General features: G+C 58.0%; 6 protein-coding genes across 6 annotated transcripts; 3 read left to right on the top strand and 3 right to left on the bottom strand.

Moving 5' to 3' along the window:
- Positions 1 to 58: 58 nt before the first annotated feature.
- Positions 59 to 2,411, bottom strand: ACRALDRAFT_1080593 (uncharacterized protein). The gene is made up of 2 exons (XM_071019046.1): positions 2,093 to 2,411; positions 59 to 2,009 (listed from the first exon to the last, which is right to left on the bottom strand). Exons 1-2 carry the CDS (start codon positions 2,279 to 2,281, stop codon positions 522 to 524), a joined length of 1,677 nt encoding a protein of 558 aa, XP_070878026.1. The 5' UTR covers positions 2,282 to 2,411; the 3' UTR covers positions 59 to 521.
- Positions 2,412 to 3,141: 730 nt separating this feature from the next.
- On the top strand, positions 3,142 to 5,691 carry ACRALDRAFT_1028969 (uncharacterized protein; the record flags this gene model as incomplete). The annotated part of the gene is made up of 2 exons (XM_071014863.1): positions 3,142 to 5,367; positions 5,422 to 5,691. The coding sequence occupies 2 exons, from the start codon at positions 3,142 to 3,144 to the stop codon at positions 5,689 to 5,691; spliced, it is 2,496 nt and encodes an 831-aa protein (XP_070878025.1).
- A 2,048-nt stretch (positions 5,692 to 7,739) lies between these two features.
- ACRALDRAFT_1009910 (uncharacterized protein) lies at positions 7,740 to 10,878 on the top strand (the record flags this gene model as incomplete). Its single annotated transcript, XM_071014712.1, has 6 exons — positions 7,740 to 8,418; positions 8,500 to 8,843; positions 8,909 to 9,212; positions 9,286 to 9,848; positions 9,947 to 10,237; positions 10,297 to 10,878. Coding segments are annotated over 6 exons (2,763 nt in total), but the record flags the coding sequence as incomplete, so codon positions are not given.
- Positions 10,879 to 11,178: 300 nt separating this feature from the next.
- Positions 11,179 to 12,530, bottom strand: ACRALDRAFT_1062076 (uncharacterized protein). The gene is made up of 3 exons (XM_071016533.1): positions 12,403 to 12,530; positions 12,239 to 12,313; positions 11,179 to 11,904 (listed from the first exon to the last, which is right to left on the bottom strand). The coding sequence occupies exon 3, from the start codon at positions 11,852 to 11,854 to the stop codon at positions 11,654 to 11,656; it is 201 nt and encodes a 66-aa protein (XP_070878022.1). The 5' UTR covers positions 11,855 to 11,904; positions 12,239 to 12,313; positions 12,403 to 12,530; the 3' UTR covers positions 11,179 to 11,653.
- Positions 11,901 to 12,530, bottom strand: ACRALDRAFT_1075333 (uncharacterized protein). Its single transcript, XM_071018368.1, has 2 exons — positions 12,403 to 12,530; positions 11,901 to 12,313 (listed from the first exon to the last, which is right to left on the bottom strand). The coding sequence occupies exon 2, from the start codon at positions 12,231 to 12,233 to the stop codon at positions 11,997 to 11,999; it is 237 nt and encodes a 78-aa protein (XP_070878023.1). The 5' UTR covers positions 12,234 to 12,313; positions 12,403 to 12,530; the 3' UTR covers positions 11,901 to 11,996.
- A 1,257-nt stretch (positions 12,531 to 13,787) lies between these two features.
- ACRALDRAFT_208085 (uncharacterized protein) lies at positions 13,788 to 18,278 on the top strand (the record flags this gene model as incomplete). The annotated part of the gene is made up of 6 exons (XM_071022391.1): positions 13,788 to 13,846; positions 13,929 to 14,008; positions 14,060 to 14,080; positions 14,116 to 14,151; positions 14,231 to 18,089; positions 18,122 to 18,278. The coding sequence occupies 6 exons, from the start codon at positions 13,788 to 13,790 to the stop codon at positions 18,276 to 18,278; spliced, it is 4,212 nt and encodes a 1,403-aa protein (XP_070878021.1).
- Between the last annotated feature and the right edge of the window lie 9 nt (positions 18,279 to 18,287).

Here is an 18,287-nt window from a genome sequence, read left to right as displayed (position 1 = left end):
GAATAATTAAGCTTCACCTTGGCGTTTCCCTTTCCCCTCAGCTGACGGAGAAAGAAAAGGGAGTTCGAAACCCCTTGGTGATCTGGCTATCACGAGGTCCAGCCACGGCGAATCTACTAAGCTGAGGGCTCTGAGATGGCGTGGGACTGAGAAGTTTTCGATCGGCAATGGCATCCCCTGGTGTAAGTCGATTCAGCTCTCGTTGACATCAAGTCACCCGTGACGATTTCTCTGTGACTCCTGGATAGCAGAATATCGTTCATTATCCCCTATATCCTTGGGAGGCCGAAATACCAACTCTGCCCATTTCATTGTCGACATCAATCCTCAGTTAACATGCGCCAGTTTAACGTAGCCTGCCATAAGAACGCCGCAAGGGGGACAACCAGCCCCTAAACCTGGTGAGAACCAACTAATAAATCGACCGCAAAACCAAACCAATGATCCAGCCAACCACGTACCCTGCACCTGTACCTGTACCTTGTACACACGAGCGACTCGGCGCTCTAGCTTCACCGTGCTCAATATCCGTTCTGCTCCCTCCGGTGATCGGGGCCGTCCCCGCCCGCACCGTCCCCTCCCGCCGCCTCCCCGGCCGCCCCGATGCCCTGGTCGTCCCCGCGCAACTTGGCAAAGTAGGCCTTGATATCCTCGGCGCCGATGGCGCGCCCGCTGTCGGCAAACTCCTGGAAGAACGGCTTGAGCTGCTCCTTGAGGTGGTTGTAGGCCATGACGCCCTCGATGGCGCGCACGCGATCGACGTTGCGCAGGGCGCTCTCGCCGCGCTCGAGAAGGCTGCCGCTCCCCTGGGTGGAGCCGCCGTGTTCCGAGCCGCCGCCGTCGTCGGACAGGGGGGGCTCGTACGTCTCCTCCTCTTCGAGCAGCTGAGGGTGCGCGTTGAGCTTGGAGACGTAGCAGGCCGAGCAACGGCAGAGGTGATCGCGGAACGATTCGGTGAAGAAGAGGGAAAATGGGGCGTCGGGCGCGTCGGGCAGGGTTGCCCACTTGCAGGTCGAGGCCTTTTCAGCCTCGAGCTGTCGCTTTCCTTCCCCGTTGGCCTCTCCGTCTTGTTTCTTCTCGGTTGGTGGTGTCCCGTCGGTACCGTTTGTCGCAGGCTCGTGTTCGCTCTTGACTCGCTTCGTCGTCTGAGATTTTTCATCCTCCCGGTCCTCTTCCGCCTTGCGTTTGTTTGATGAATCTTGCCCATTCGTGTCTGGTCTCTGGACTGCCACATCCTGTTGGGTGAACACAGCAGGAAGGAAGCCTTTGGTCCCTGCATACTTTTTGATCCAAGGATAAGCGGCGACACACTTGTAACACAGAAATCCTTCGAAGTCTTCCTCGGATGGGAAACCAGGAGGCATGGGCGGATCATCATCGTCGTAGTCTTCCACGGCTTGGTCGGTGGGTGCTTTTTCCCCAGTCGGCTGTTGTTCGGCTTCTTCAGAAATGGTGGGAAGTGATCCGTCGTTGGTAGTATTCCCAGCGGTGCGCTGCGCATCGGCGTCCTTGTTTGGCTCCTCTTTCTTCATGCCCTCGAACCACCTAGGACCCATGCCGACGAGACAGCCGGGATGGTACCAGTCCTCGCCGCAGCCGCCTGTTTCGGTAGTGCCCAGGCCGAGGCATTGGAACATGGTGCCTTTCTGCTGGAAGGGATCGTAGTCGCACGCGCAGCCGCAGAACCTGTTCCGGAAGTTCTGGTTGTACTTGTTATTCGCGTCGGGCTCTTCCGAGTGGACGTCGCCCTTGGTATTCGTCTTGGGGTTGACGCGAAGGTTGCAGGTGCTGGTGGCGGGCAGGCGTGCCGTGCCGCAGTCGCACGTAAAGTTGCGTTTGGTGAAGATCTCCACGAGGGAGTGGTCGCCGTGACACTGGACGGAGCAGGCGTAGCAGACGCCGGCTGGGGAGAAGGGGTCCGAAGGGTTCTTGGGGGGAGGGGTGCAGGTGAGGCAGGCGAAGACGCTCTGGCGGAGAGGGCCAAGGATCTTGGTGCAGCTTTCGATGCTCTGTAGGACAATGTCCAGTTAGTCATCGTTGTTTGGTTGCAAGGTAAGACGAGGGTGAAGCGAGAATGGCTGCGTATACGCACGTAAGGAAGTGCTTCCCGAGCATCGGCCTCGAGCTGCATCTGGTCGCGGATGAAATCGGCCGCCGTCTGGGAATCATCTGACTTGTGCGACGAGAAGCTGCCGCTGCGCACTATGCCCGGGGCCGCAGCGTTCGAACCGCCATCGGCTGCCGCAGCGGGCTGGCGGGCGTTCGAGTCGGGCGGATCCATGGATGGTGGCGGATGGCGAGTCTTTGGTGGGCGAGAAGACTGTGTGGAATATGCGGCAGCACGATAGAGAGCGCGAAATCCAATGTCGCGAGACCGGAATGAAAAGTCGATGATCGAGATGGCTGGCGTCAAAAAATAGAGACGTGAGATGTTGGAGGGAAAAGAAAGAAGATGCTAGCTACTAGCTGTCTGGGTTGACAAGTGCGATGACGCGACAGCAGAGTACTAACAAACAATTGAAAATAAGTATCTCTGTATCGTCTTCGTGTAGTATTAGTATGATGCAGTGTTAGGAAAGTACGAAACACACAGGTACTTGTGCTTGCAGACTGTCTACTCCCACTTTACGCCTGACGCGTCATCCCAATCGGGTTTAGTGCCACTTAACGCGCTTCCCCTGAACGCGTTTTCGGAAAAGGGACGTGCTTCGTGCCTTCCCTCTGGGCGGTTGACGCACAGATGGAGCCTCAATTTGTTCTCCCCTCCATGTCAACCAACTCATACGAATAATCTGGATGCAAAAATCCATCGCCCTTTCGTCTCAATACTTACAACACTCATACTGCCGCCTTTTCACCTCTTTCTCTTCTGCCTCCCCATCCGATACATTCCATTTCATTCCTCCCAAATCGCCTTCAGAGGCCGTCGCCCTGACTGATCCGCAATGAGGTCCGAAATTCCCGTCCCAGAGCGCATCGACGACCCATGTCATTTCATCCCTTACTGACGCGCCACCCAGCTCTCCCCTTCGCAGCCACCCCAGCGCGGCGAACAGGGGGCCGTCGGCGAGGTTTGGCCGCAAGCGGTCCCGTACGGCCGGCCAGAGGGATGGCTCCTCCGTCGTCGCGCCCTCCAGCCCCATGGCATCCTCGCCGCCGGCCTTCGACATGGCGCACGGAATCGACGACGACGACGACGATATCGAGGAGGAAGCCGAGATTCAGGATGACTTGGACGACGTCGACGAAATGGCCGAGGACGACGTCGACCTCTTCCGCGAGGGGTTCGAGCAGGATTACCGCGATAAAGAAGACATGTATGAGGCCATTGGCCTCGACGACGAAGGCGATTACGATCAGATGGACCTCGGCGCCCGCAGGCGGCTCGAAAGCCAGCTGGCCCGCAGGGACCGTGAGGTCGCCCGCCGCCAACGGATCCCCGCCGCCTTCCTTCCCGGCGAGGACGACGATGCCGATATCGACCTCACGGCCCAGCCGCGCCGTCGCCGCCATGCCTACGACGAGGACCCGGACGAGGACATGGATGCCGACATTATGGAGGAGGAGCTCTCCCTGGAGGCCCTGCAGGACGTCAAGGCAGCTACGCTGACCGAATGGGTCTCGCAGCCCTTTGTGCAGCGCACCATCAAGAGGGAGTTCAAGGCCTTCTTGACGGAATACATCGACGAGAGCGGCTCCTCGGTCTACGGCAACCGGATTCGCACGCTCGGCGAGATCAACGCCGAGACGCTCGAGGTTTCCTACGACCACCTGTCCTCTTCCAAGGCCATCCTCGCCTACTTCCTCGCCAACGCCCCCGCCGAGATGCTCAAGCTCTTCGACGAGGTGGCCATGGATGTCGTCCTCCTCCACTACCCCGACTACGAGCGCATCCATTCCGAGATTCACGTCCGCATCTTCGACCTGCCCGTCCATTATACCCTGAGACAGCTGCGCCAGTCCCATCTCAACTGCCTGGTCCGCGTCAGCGGCGTGGTCACCCGCCGCACCGGCGTGTTCCCGCAGCTCAAATACGTCAAGTTTGACTGCACCAAGTGCGGCGTGACGCTGGGCCCGTTCCAGCAAGAGTCCAACGTCGAGGTCAAGATCACGTACTGCCAAAACTGCCAGTCCCGGGGTCCCTTCACCCTCAACTCGGAAAAGACGGTGTACCGGAACTACCAGAAGCTGACGCTGCAAGAGTCGCCCGGCACGGTCCCCGCCGGCCGGCTGCCTCGGCACCGGGATGTGATTCTGCTCTGGGACCTCATCGACAAGGCCAAGCCCGGCGAAGAAATCGAGGTGACGGGCATCTACAGGAACAGCTACGACGCCCAGCTCAACAACCGCAACGGCTTCCCCGTCTTCGCCACGGTGCTCGAGGCGAACAACGTGGTCAAGTCCCACGACCAGCTCGCCGGCTTCCGCATGACCGAAGAAGACGAGCAGGCCATCCGGAAGCTGTCTCGCGACCCGGCCATTGTCGACAAGATTATCAACTCGATCGCGCCGAGCATCTACGGCCACACCGATATCAAGACGGCCGTCGCCCTGTCGCTGTTTGGCGGCGTGGCCAAGACGGGGCGCGGCGCGCATCACGTCCGCGGTGACATCAACGTCCTCCTTCTCGGCGACCCGGGTACGGCCAAGTCCCAGGTGCTCAAGTACGTGGAGAAGACGGCGCATCGTGCCGTCTTCGCCACGGGCCAGGGTGCCAGCGCGGTCGGTCTGACGGCGAGCGTCCGTCGCGACCCGCTCACGAGCGAGTGGACGCTGGAGGGCGGCGCGCTCGTGCTGGCCGACAAGGGCACCTGCCTGATCGACGAGTTTGACAAGATGAACGACCAGGACCGCACGTCGATCCACGAGGCCATGGAGCAGCAGACCATTTCCATCTCCAAGGCGGGCATCGTGACCACGCTCCAGGCGCGCTGCGGCATCATCGCCGCGGCCAACCCGTCGGGCGGGCGGTACAACTCGACCATCCCCTTCTCGGCCAACGTCCAGCTGACCGAACCCATCCTGTCGCGTTTCGACATTCTGTGTGTGGTCCGCGACACGGTCGACCCGGCGGAGGACGAGCGGCTGGCGCGGTTCATCGTCGGGTCGCACAGCCGGAGCCACCCGCTGTCGCAGGCGACGCAGGGGTCGATGGAGGTGGAACACGACTCGGAGCAGCAGCAGGACACGCAGGGCGAGGGGGCCAGGAGGGAGGACCAGATCCCGCAGGAGCTCCTGCGGAAGTACATCCTGTACGCGCGCGAGCGCGTGTCGCCCAAGCTTTACCACATGGACGAAGACAAGGTGGCGCGGCTGTTTGCCGACATGCGGAGGGAGTCGTTGGCGACGGGGGCCTATCCCATCACGGTACGTTTTCTTTTCTTCTTTACAGAATGAAAGCAACAACTGACACGACAATAGGTTCGTCATCTGGAGGCCATCATTCGCATCAGCGAGGCCTTTTGCCGCATGCGTCTGTCGGAGTACTGCTCGGCGCAAGACATTGACCGGGCCATTGCGGTGACGGTGGAGAGCTTCGTCGGCAGCCAGAAGCTGAGCTGCAAGAAGGCCCTGGCGCGGGCGTTTGCCAAGTATACGCTGGGCAGGCCGCGGCCGGGAGCCAGCGGTGGTGATGGCTCGCAGAGGAGGGCGGGGCGGCCGTCGAGGCAGGTAGGGTCTGTGGCTGCCTGATTATGTTTCTTTTTGGAAGGGTCAGGGGAGCAAGAGAAGCTTTAATGACGTCTCTTGTGATAATAAGCAAGTGTGTATACGATGATGAGTTGTGATGACGAGGTCGCGCCAAGATACCGGAGTGGGAATAGGGAATTCACTTGCACGACGAGGGACTGGGAACGACGGATATGGGTTGTTATTTCATGACGGCTTTTCTTTTGCTCTGTTTAGAGGGACATGGTGATGAGATATCCCAATTAGTTGTTTATATCCTATATTCTAGCCTCTATTTCTCTGTCCGAGTCCCACGGTCGTCTTCTCCGCAAGGCGGAAGTTTTGCTTGTACTTCGTACTTCGTAGAGTTCCCAGCTGTTGATTAGTAATCACTCTGTTACCCGGTGGGACAAATTACGAAGTACCTGCAAACAGCTTCTTTCTGCTCATGTTCTACTTCTGGGCACTATTTTGAGCACGTTCCAGCCATTGGACTGTTGGCTTCTACCTGTCCATTTTGTAGGTTGCTTTCTGGTTATTCGCAGGGAGAAAGAAGAGGTAATTTGGTCGTCTGGGGGATATCTGTGTAACGCTTTTCGCCTTTGCTGCTTTATTTGACGCATTCAAGGCAAACTACCCTTGATTGCCTTGGCGAACCACCAACCCAACAGTCCCGCCTTGAATCAAGAACCTAAACTTGTGCAGGTACATCTCAAAACACAACTACCATATGGATTGCAAGAAGCCGATGTCTATACCTAACGTGACTCCTGGGACTAGAAACCCATCAGTAAGTGGCCGTCTAGAGGGTTGAGGTCTCGTTGAGACAGTACTTCGTACTATGTAATCGTAGTGGAGCGCATATAATCACGTGATAGATTATGTAAGATGTGCTATTTTTAGGACTTTTCCCTTTTCTCTCTGTGGGTCCGTGTAACGGCGCTTCGGCGCCTTAATCGACTCCCTTACTCAGTCATCACGACAGATCACCAGCCAACTTGCCGCTCTCGACCAACCAAAGCGGCAAGTCCGCAACTTTCTTGGCAGGCTGTATTGCGTTTCTCGAGCGCCTCGTAACGAGGCGAATCGCGAGAATGTGCGGAACGAGCCGAACGACGACCAGGGCGGGCCCCTCCCTCTTCTGCCCCGGGGTTGCGTTGGGACTTTCGACCTTCCCACCCTGGCTCGAATTCCTAATCCCTGACCATGACCCTGATCCGGTCATCATTCAGTTGCTTTCTCGTTGGTCCATGAATAGGTCCACCATACCCAAGTGCTGCTGATCCAGCCGTATTCCTGCAGTCTCCAAAGTCTTACGTGCAGGTCATGCGAGATGTTACACCAGGATCCAATTCTTAGACCGTTCTCCTCTTCAGCCCATTCGAATAATATCCATCTTCCTTAGACTTCCTATTGTGCCGACCCTGCTCGACCTTGGAAGTGAAACTGTCGGAAACTTCATTTCTGCCCCCCCGGGACGATACTTCTGTCCGCACTGACGACATTCTTGCATTGCCTCATCTACAGAAGAAAGAAAAAGGGAAATAGGACGCCTTTGGGTACTTGGCTCCTATGCTGACGCGATCTGTTGTTGATCCCTCGAGCCACCTTGTCGGTCCCCCATCTGCGCGTATCCGACGACAGTCCACCAAAGAAAGCATCGAGTTGCTTCGCTCCCTTCGCTCCCGTCGTATGCATGACAACCTCGAGACAAAGCAGCGAAGCCAGGCCTTGACGACTCAAAGACTGGTAGTTCGAAACGTCCGGATCCTTTGTTCGACGAGCGACGAGACTTTTCCCACCTCCCACCACTGGCTTACCATGTTCGAATTCTCACTCCGAGTACTCGCAGCTTAGGGAGCGTGAACCAAATAACCCATCTAAAGTTACGCACACGTCTTGGTCTTTTTGATCCCCGACGGGTAATCATGTCTGAAAGCGATAGCCTGCACCGAGAACCCCCTGTCGGCTTGCGCCCTGTGCCAGAAGAGGATGAGCCTCGTCCATCTCCCGTCGCCTCAGCCGACGCCTTTCCTTTCGCGCCAACCGAGGCCCTGCCCACGTTACCTACTCCCGCCACCGATGCCGACCATGCTATCCTCCCATCCTCCTCCTCCTCCATCTTCCGTCGCGATGGTTACCAGCGCATGCCATCCGACGACGCCATAGACCTTTCCGACTTTCAGGACCTTCGGGGGCCATCTTCACCACCACCGCCACGACATCGCCCACGCCACCTCGACCTCCACGACCGTGACGACCTCGGTACCCCCATCATCTCACCGCATAGGGCGCCTATCCCTCGTGTACCCGTCGGTTCCAAGGCCAGCACGCCCGCGACGGCTCGTTCGTTCCAAGCACTCATGGAGACTACGCCCGACTTGAGCGCCACATCACCTTCTCTTCCCACCTACTCCTCCGCCCCTCCGAGTTCGTCACCGCGAAAGTCCCCAGTTTCCCGCCTTTGGACCTGGCTGGTGTCTGGATCACGAACCCGGTCGACAGACGCAGGCATGGGCCGTCCGTCGTACCAGGATGCGCAAAGATCAGATCGACTCTCACCTGGGATAACCATCACGGGTGCTACCGATACGTATGAAAGCATTGGTCTGGGAAATACGGACCAACCGGGTCATACGCTGGGCCCAGGTCATGGTCATAATGCAGCTACTGACCGGAATAATGATAATATCGCCAACCACGATGACGACGACGACGACGACGACGACAAGAGCTTCCATACACGATATAGTATGCACCCCACAGACTCCTCCTTGTCAATCCACCGGGACAATCTCAAGCGAAACTGCCTCGTTACTAACCCCACCCCAGGCCAACCTCCCAACTACTGTAGCTCGAAAAGGGACGTCTACATAAACCGCACCTCCTGGCTCTCCATCTCCATTCTCATCCTATCCGTCTACTCCACCGCCCTCAGTTGCCTCTGGTTCCTCGTCGCCATCATCCAGCCCCGATGGGGCCGCGCCATCTCCACCAGCGGCGGAATGGCCCCGGCGACCGCCTCGGTCCTCACCACGCTCTTCGCCAAGACGATTGAAATGTCCTTTGTCACCGTCTTCATCTCGTTTCTCGGCCAGGTTCTGAGCCGCCGTTCCTTCACCAAGGGGGCCGGCGGCATGACTCTGGCCGAAATGACCATGAGGAACTGGGTCCTTGTTCGTCTTCCCAGCCCTCTGAATGAAGTAAAATGATCATCGAAAACTGACTCTGCGCCCCCTAGCAACCGGGATCCCTCATCACCCACTGGCAGACACTTCCCTCGGCCGGCGTCACATTTCTTGGCGCCCTATCCCTGACGGCCACCGTCGCCGCCATGTTCTACACCACCGCGTCCGAGGCCATGGTCACGCCGAAACTCAAGTACGGAGGCTGGGAGAGAAAAGTGCTGCAAGGCCGCGTTCGGTCCTCCTACGCCAATCCCACCTTTGTCAACGAGGCTTGCCTCAGTCCACTGCGCCACCTGGATCCCATGGGCCAGCTGACGGCCGGCGGTTCCTGTCTGGACGTTCATTACGCGGGACAATGTAAGCGCTGGTTTATCCGTTCCCCTACCCCCGTCTACTCTGTCTGTTCCTCCGAACTGACCTTGGGCCAAAGCGTACCGCAACTTTATGTCTTTCTTGGGCGCGTGGCAAGATATTCAAACGACAGGGGGAGGCCGAGGGGACGATACCGGGGGGCGACCGGTTGGCACGGCGATTCTGCACGACAACACGACCATGACGTCGGCGTGGCTGAAAGCCGAGCATGTCGACATATCCGAGCTCTTTGACAAGCACGGCCGCATCATCAACAACGTCACCCTGGCCATGCCGCATCCCGGTGTCTACGCCGCCGCCACCGATGCGGTCAACCGGATCCTCCAGCCGGAAGAGCTGTCCAACGTGGGCGAGTATGCCATCAAGGCCAGCGTGGTGTCGCCGGCGGTGAACGTCATGTGCGTCAACATGGACGAGGACGAGCTCGCTCCGCTGGTCTACACCGCTTGGGAGGGCGCCCAGGTCTACGAGACGGGGCGGGGTGACCAGGTCATCGGCCACGAGAGGTGGAACGAGGACGTACCCGTTATTGCGGAGGATGAGTGGCTGAATCGGACTGTCGTGGACGATATCTTCCGATGGGGTCCGAAGTATCAGAGGCGACCGCCTGTCTTTCAGCTCGTGAGTGTCTCCTTCTTTTTGGTCTTCCTTTTCCTTTTCCCCTTATCTCACAGAGTCCGAGTGGCCAAACGTCGCATTGCAGCTAACATGCAATATAGTATCCTGCCGATTTCAACACGTTGATCAACACAACTTATGTTGGGCCGCATTTTGAATGGAACCAACCGCGTCGGGACGCCATCTATCTCCTCACCAAGCCCGCCTCCATGGCCAACTACAGCCTCTGCGAGATGCGCTCCTGGGTCTCCCCTCACTGTTCGACTCATTTCAACATTTCCGGCACCGCCGGCGCCCATCTGCGTGCGCACTGCGAGGACCCGGACGACCCGGATAGCTACGTCGCCTCCTACCCCGACATAACCTGGGCTGTGGCCAGCGCCGACTGGGCCGTACGCTTCTCCCTTCCTCCTCTCCTCGTCCATTCATCCCGTTACTAATCGTGCCTCAGAATCTCGCCGACCAATGGCGCCTCGCATTGGACCTCAACGGCGGCACGTACAACGTCAACGCCTCCAACGCCCGCATCCTCTCACAGCTCGTACTCTCCCGTCCATCCCTCAACACCACGCTACCTTCCATCGCCGAAGCCCTCGCCGTGCTATCGTCGTCGACCCTGAGCATCGCCTCCCTCTCCACCCCGTTCGTCCACTACTGGGAACACCCGGTCCCGATCCTGGAGTCCCCCGGCGCGCTGCAGCCGTTCAACGCGTCGATCCGCACGCAGGAGTACACGTCGTCGCACACGTTTGCGTGGCACAACATCTTCCACGCCGTCCTCTTCCTCGTCTTCGCCATCAACAGCTCCTGCCTCGTCTACCTCCTCATCCGCTCCGGCCTGGTGACCGATTTCACCGAGCCGCAGAACCTGTTCGCCCTCGCGGTCAACTCGCCGCCCAGCGGGGCCGTGAGCGGCTCGTGCGGCGCGGGGCCCGATTCCAGGGCGCTGGTGGCCCCTTGGCGCGTCAGCTTTGCGCAGAGTGTGAACCACTACTTTTTTGAAGAGGCTGGGCCGCCGGGGGGTTCGGGGAAGAAAGGCGGGGTGGCGGGACGGGGTTGGCGGTTGGGGTTCGGTAAGGGGGGGAGGCTTGCGAGGACGAGTGGGTATGACGAGGGTGGAGGGGATGGAGGTGAAGGGGGAGGGATAGGGACAGGCAGTACGAGGCGCAGCTTTAAGAGGTTGAGCGCGAGTCGGTCGTGGTTGTGAACACTTGGCTGTAATTTACCAAAGTATTTATTAATCTCGAAATATCCGAGAGCTGCCAAGAAGTGTCACGATCGCCAAGTATTCCGCCAAGCACGCCAAGTGCGATCGTTTCGGACCTTTTTTAGGAATTTTCTTGTTTATTCGTGTAGTGCACTGCGATATATAACGACGGAATAGAGGATTTCTAAGAATAATTAAAAAAACACCATGTGACGTCCCAACGATGATGATCCCCTGGTTATTCATATCTAATGGCGGCCAGGTTTATGGCGTTTCCATGCGCACATGCCGACTGCCATGAGAAACGAGCCTCGACGTTGAATCGAAACCCTCCCTCAAATATGGAAATTGCCAAGAGATCGCATCGTCACCATGCTCCCCATGGATCCACCAAACCCACCACCCCAAAGCACCACCCCACATCATGCCAACGTCTACGGTACCCGTGGCATCTGACATGGCTTCCACCACTGCCACGTCCCTGGCATGGTCTCGTCTTTGTCGCGGTATTGCGAGAAATGGTATTTGGTTCGTTGGCGGTCAACCGAAAAAAGAATTACTTCAAACGGGCTGAAAATCGAGTTTGCGACAGGCTAGTTGCTCAGATGTGCTGGGCGACACGGGCTTGCTTCTCGGCCCTCTTGCGCGCGATAAACTTGTAGATGAGCAGGCCGAGGACGCTGAGACCGACGAGGCCGACGATGCAGAATACGACAATGACGCCTGGTTCCTGTGCTGCCCAGTTGCGCTTGGTGAGTTGGTGCGCCGCATCGCGGGCGACGATGGTGTTGATGACGGGCATTTTGTGCGGGAGGAGTGGAAGTTGGAAGTTGGAGTTTGGATCGAGGCTGTCTAGTAACGGCCGTCAGCGTGGTCGTATTTCGAGTGTAAGTAATCGATCGTCTGGTGAAGAACATCCCATCCCATTTGGCTCCCGGAAGCGCCTATTCGGAGTTTGTTGCAACACGCAAGAAGATGCAAGACTGCCATATATTACAACAACAACCCCATAGTGCGCTTCCTCGCTTCCTGTGCAGTATCACTGTACCATTGTACCACTCAGGGCAATAAGAGGGCCATGATGGGCGAATGGCACAGAGGAATACCGTCTTTATATGGGTCTTTTCTCCTTGAGAAAGGGTGGGAGAACGGTGGGAGAATGAAAGAGAGAAGAATGTCATCCTACCTCAATGACACGCAGTATAGACACGCAAAACGTCTTTGTAGGTACGGTTCGAAGGCACTCGTTTAACGCGTTTCACTGATCGGAGGTCATGTTAACGAGACTGGTGAGACATTTAAATCTATGCCAGTAATGGGGTAGAAACACCCCATCAAGTCAAAGCATACCTTGTCGAAAGTAAGAAGGCAACGGAAATTCGATCCAAGTCGCAGGATGACTGCGCGCGTGGGCTGAGCGGCGAAAGGCGATGAGGTCCGAGTTGGATGTGTTTGGAGATTGCGGTACGAAGTAAAAGAAGAGGAGAAAAAAAGAGAGGGCAGGTAGAGGGGATTTAGAGGGAATGAGAGAATTAAGAAGGGGCATCGAAAGGGCTATACGTAGCTCCGTAAACGGATTAAGCCTGTGTCATGCTTTCGAAAATGGACCGGGTCAGAACCTTGTCTACAGCCTAGTATCGAATACATCGTATACATCGTCGTCTGTACAGCTACTGAGGCGTACCAAGGTGGGAGGAGTACCACATGGCGAGTTCCACCAGGCTCAAAGTTACCTTGTGAATACATGGCGGTACACCGGGGGGAACGTACCTGACTAGGTTAATTGTCCACATACCATGGCCACCAAGGACGCCTCTAAGCCAAGAACAGCTTGGGTCGCGGCAGAAAAGCTTGTCAGGCTCGGCAACGCGGCATCACCACAGGGGCCAGCACGGAAGCATGGAAGCACGGGAATTAAATGGGCTGGGGAAATATGATGGGACTCACGGGAGGCCCCGCCAGACAGATGCGTAGATCATGGCCGGAAGTAATTCGGGATTCGACTTGTCGGTGTATTGAACAAGTCGGAACACACGAAAAGCTCGTACACTGGGGAGAACTACAGGATCATAAGTAATAGGCCCGGTCTGCGAAATCTCAGGCTTTGCATCGCAGCCTACTCCAAGGGCGATTGACGCTGCCCACGAAAGAAGAGATGCTCTGCTCGAGGCCCTTGAGATGCGAAAGCAGAAAACAGCAAGGGACGATGGGAATGCTCAATCTCCTCGGAGATGAGGCTTTCTTATAAGACGCCAGTAGGCAATATGGCGGACGCCTTTATCAATGGCTCTGAATTCTACGACGAATAATTGAAGACTGCCCTGCGGAATACATCGGAGAGTCCAGGTCGTGTGTCGGGCGGGTGTGGCTAAAAGCACCTGGCACCACCTGATAATCGGCGAAACCCGGCTTGCCTATTAGAAACGGGCAAATACTCACCGCCTTTTGGTTCTTTATCGTTGCGTATTAACACTGTAACGATAACTGTGCCGAGCAGGGTCATCTTCTAGGTTGATGATGGTGTAGAAATAAACGTCTTAGTTTTCAAAGTTAATAGGGAATTTATTAAGAGTCAGATAATTATGCTACATAGTAGGAAGTCCAGATATCATAATTCAGGTTGTGGCCGAATATCAACATACGAATACTCAAATCGTTCAAGTGAAGGTACGAAGTACGACTTCTGAGGGGTAGCTTCCTCCTGTGATTAGCTCAGCCAAAGTACTCTGAAAGTCATGCGCGGGGAAGGTGGGGAAGCCAGTGAGAGAATACACTCCAAGAGCCAATCATACACGTGACTTCCCATAGTATCCTTCGTCCTTACAGGGAAGGAACTCTGAAGTGGCGCCCTATGACTGGCTGTTTAGTGGTTCAAGGCCACTGATTTTGGGGGACATTGGAACTTGTAGCAGAGGCCCCCAAACCGCTCCGACCACTGACCTCTCACCCTTTTGGCGTGCCCATTTTTTTTTTCTTTTTCCCCGGGTCCCTTTGTTTCCCTTTTCAGCTCTATTCTTATCGCAAGCTTGTGAAAGGCTCCTCCTCCCACCCCCCCGGCGTCAGTCACGTCGACCTTCACCACCCTTCCCATCGCATACGGTGAACCAATCGCCCATCTCGGCTTTGCCAAAAAAAAGGCGAAGGAGCTGATTCTGTTGTCTTTTGACCGGGAAGACAGAGCCAGCGATGACTTCGTCTAACGCCGGCCAGAATGGCCAGGCGCCCGACATCCCCAAGACACCACCACCACCGCCCAAGAATGAGGCCATCACGAACCCCATCGCCATCGCCGACACCATCACCGACACCACCAGAGACCTTACCATCGATACTACCATGGCAATGGCGACGAAATCCCCGCGCCCCACCCAAGACACTCCAGCCGCAGAAGCAGCAGCGACGACATCAACGACCGACAAGCCAACTGCAACGGCGACCACGGATACTACTGCTCCTACCGGTGCCCCTTTGGCGGCATCTGCTGCGGCTGGTGGTACTCCCACTGCCTCTCTGTCGCCTACGGCACCTGCTCCAACCACGACTACCGCTGGTCCCTCGAACGGCCGCCCATCGCCTCCTCAAGATCATGCCCATGGGGCACCACATACCGTCGAACCCTCAGATCCGCCTCGGCAAGATGTCGAGGGACAGGGACAGGGACACGGCACAGCTGCGCATAATGGTCTGAGCCTGGATGCAATGGACATTGATATGGTTGATGTCGATGTTGGTACTCCTGCGGGGCAAGACAAACAAGATCTGCAGCAACTGCAGCAACCGCAGCAACCGCAGCAACAGCTACAGCAACAGCTACAGCAACAACCAGAGAAACAACCGGAGCAGCAACCACAGCAGCAATCACAGCAACAACCACAGCAACAATTACAGCAACAACCAGAGAAACAACCGGAGCAACAACCACAGCAACAAATGCAGCCGATGGCCGACATGGCCCCATCACAACCGGCCGGCGCGCAAACTCCCATCGCCAACCATAACCCCTTCGATATGCCCTTCCCGCGCACTCCCATCAATCCCATGAACTCCAACGCCTTCATGGCCATGGCTCTTGCCCGCATGGCCGGTGATCAACTGTTGCAGCATCACCACCTGGCTCAGCCACCCTCGACCGTCACGCCCTCCCAGGTCACCCTCCCCAGCCCCATGCCCAACGGCGGTGGGCCCCATACCATGCCCACCATAGCCGAGCACGGCAACCAAACCCACCTCGATCCCGCAAGCGAAGGGCTCGAGTCGTTTGCCCGCATCGAATTCGCCGACAGCGTTTTCCAAATGACCACCTACGCCCTCATCATCGGCCGCGACCAGCGTGCAATGGAACAGGCCCGCCGCGACGAGAGACGTGCCGAGGAATACCGAAAGCGAGCCGAAGAGAACGCGAGACTGGGCCTGCCCCCGCCGTCGCCCATCCGCCAAGAGTTCAACAAGTTCAGCAAGTCCTACGTCAGCGAGGAGGGCGGCATGCTGGGTCCCGAGTCCGATAGCGACGAGACCGGCCGACCCAGGAAGAAGAGGAAGACCAGCACCAACGGATCCTCGCAGAAACAGCAACAGGACGCCGACGAAGCCCAGGAAAACCTCATCTCGAACCGCCAGTACATCGCCCACACCCCCGGCGCCGCCGCCGTCGACCTCGCCTCCCTGCGCCCTTCGCCCTACCACGTCCCCATCATCGGCATCCACTCCCCCGGCCCGGACATCGCGAGCAAGACCAAGGCCATTTCGAGGGAGCACATGCGCATTCAATTCAACAAGGAAAAGGGCGTCTTCGAGGCCATCCCCCTGCACAAGAACGGTTTCTTCGTCGGCGATGTCCTGCACAAGGAAGGCCTGGTCGTGCTTCGGAGTGGCGACCATTTGCAGATCAAGGACGTCGATTTCCGTTTCATCATCAACGGCGTACCGGAAGGGAAGACGGGCGCCGAGGACGAAGCACCCGAGGACACACGCCCCAAGAACCGATATTCGGAGGGTGGAAAGGAGATGAGCTTTGAGTTTGAAGCGGCCCACGGGAACGGAAACATGCACGACACGAGCGATTCGTCGTCCTTGCTCAGCCCGCCCGCCCCTTCTGACGACGAGACTTTCGACATTAACCTCAAACTGCTCGGAGAGGCCGGCGCTACTGCTGGTGCTACTGCTGGCGCCACTGCTGGTGCTGGTGCTTCTGTTGCTGCCGGTTCAGGTACGGGTTCCGGCGCAGGCTCCAGTGCAAGTCCCGGCGCCACTACCGGCGTCGGTCCCACTGGTACAGGAACCGAAGCCGGTGCCAAACTTGCGGGCATACCGGCCGAACTGAGCCACCTTTCGCCCGAACAACTCCTCGAGCAGGGACTACTCCATCCCATGATCCCCAAGAAGCGAGGACCCGGGCGGCCCCCCAAGAACGGAATCATGTCCAAGCGAGAACAGCGGTTGCTTAAGAAGCAGCAGCAAGAACTGGCCAAGAAGACACTGCCACAGCCGCCACCGGGAGAACCGCCCCTGAAACGGAAAGTCGGGCGGCCGAGAAAGCACCCGCTCCCAGAAGACGGAACCGAGCGCCCGGAGAAGCGCAAGTACAAGCCGAGAAAGCCCAAGGAGGAAGGCGCAGAGGGATCCGAAGCAGAGGTTCGCGCCAAGAGGGACAAGAAGGCCCGCCCCAAGTCGCCCCCGCTGGAGCTCAAGATTGAGGACTATACCGAGGAACAACTCCAAAAGCCCAACAAGAACTACGGCGTGCTCATCGACGAGACCCTGACCACCGCCCACGCAGAAGGACGTACCGAAGGCCTCACCCTAAAACAAATCTACAAGCGGATCACCCTGAGGTATCCGTGGTTCTACTTTCACACCGAGACCAAGGGCTGGGAGTCTAGTGTTCGCCATAACCTCATCGGCAACGACGCCTTCAAAAAGGACGAGACGACCGGCCTGTGGTCGAGAGTGCCCGGCGTGGAGCTCGATGCCGGCAAGAAGCGCAAGCAGACGTCGCCCGATCGCAACGTCCAGACGGCTTATGCGGCTTATGGACATACCATGTATCCCCAGTACGCCGGGGGTCCCCACGTGCCTCCCGGTCCGCAGGGTTACCAGCCCCAGCAGCCTCAGGGGTATCACGGTCAAGTATACGGCGCGGGCCAGCAGCAGCCACAAGGCAACCGACCACCACCGCAGTATATGGCCCCGGCGACAGCGACCGCACCGGGACAGCCGGCCCAAACCGTGCCTCACCCCGTTGCCCCGGCACAAGTTCCCGGCTACGGACCGTCTCCGGTCCCGCAAGCACCGACATACAGCTCTCCATATGCGTCAAGACCTCCCCCGACCAACCTTGGAGTCAAGGCGGAAGACGGCGCCACACCGGGCTCGATGCTCGCTGCCCCGTCTGCACACGCGGCCCAGGCCACCGGAACCGCCATGGTATCTGGTCCTCCCCACCATCCTGGCGCCGGCCTGCATTCCATGTCGGCCGCATCCCGCCTCACGCAAACGCCACCCGTGCAGCCGCAGCCACGCCATGTCATCGACCCCCGGCTGTTCCGCTCGATCGTGGGCCTGAAGAATGGCCTCGTCGAGAACCTCAAAAAGGCGCGGAACCCCAAGGCCGAGGCCATTGTGATGTCGGCCCTGAACCGCTGCCTCGGGCTCAAGACGGCCGCGACGGAAAACCCGGCCATGGAGGAGATTTGCATGCGCGGCATCCAAAAGGTCCTGGACGGCTTCAGCGGCCAGAGCAAGAGCCCCACCCCGGGAGGGGACCCGTCGACCCCGAAACCGGCCACCACGCCGGGGTCCGTGTTCGACCCCAAGGTCCTGAACGCGTTGGTCGGCTTCAAGAACGTCTCGGTCAACGCGCTCAAGGCGTCCGTCGGCGAGGAGAGGGCCGAGGCCGTGGCGCTGTCGGCTCTCGATCGCGTGCTCGGGCTGGCCGATGCCAGTATCGTGGCGCCCCGGCCGTCGGGCGGTTCGCCTGATGGGGCCAAGCAGACGAACCACGAGGTGCTCGAGACGCGTCTCATGGGTACCGTGAAGCAGTTGCTTTTGGGACTGCACCAGAAACTACCAGGGACCTGAGGGGAGGTCACGGGAAACAGGGAAGCCATCCGAGAGGGACTAGAACGGATCACGGAAAATTGGAATGGGCGGCGTTTTGGGAGTTGAAGGCTGTGTGCGCGCCGGACTATTCACTCGGTTGCGCGCGCGGACACGAGTATGGATCATGATGTTCATCA

Source organism: Sodiomyces alcalophilus, assembly GCF_042370955.1.
Source record: "Sodiomyces alcalophilus JCM 7366 unplaced genomic scaffold ACRALscaffold_2, whole genome shotgun sequence".
In the NCBI taxonomy this organism is placed as follows: domain Eukaryota; kingdom Fungi; phylum Ascomycota; class Sordariomycetes; order Glomerellales; family Plectosphaerellaceae; genus Sodiomyces; species Sodiomyces alcalophilus.
The sequence above is the reverse complement of the archived record's forward strand: the minus strand, read 5'-3'. Positions and strand labels throughout refer to the sequence as shown.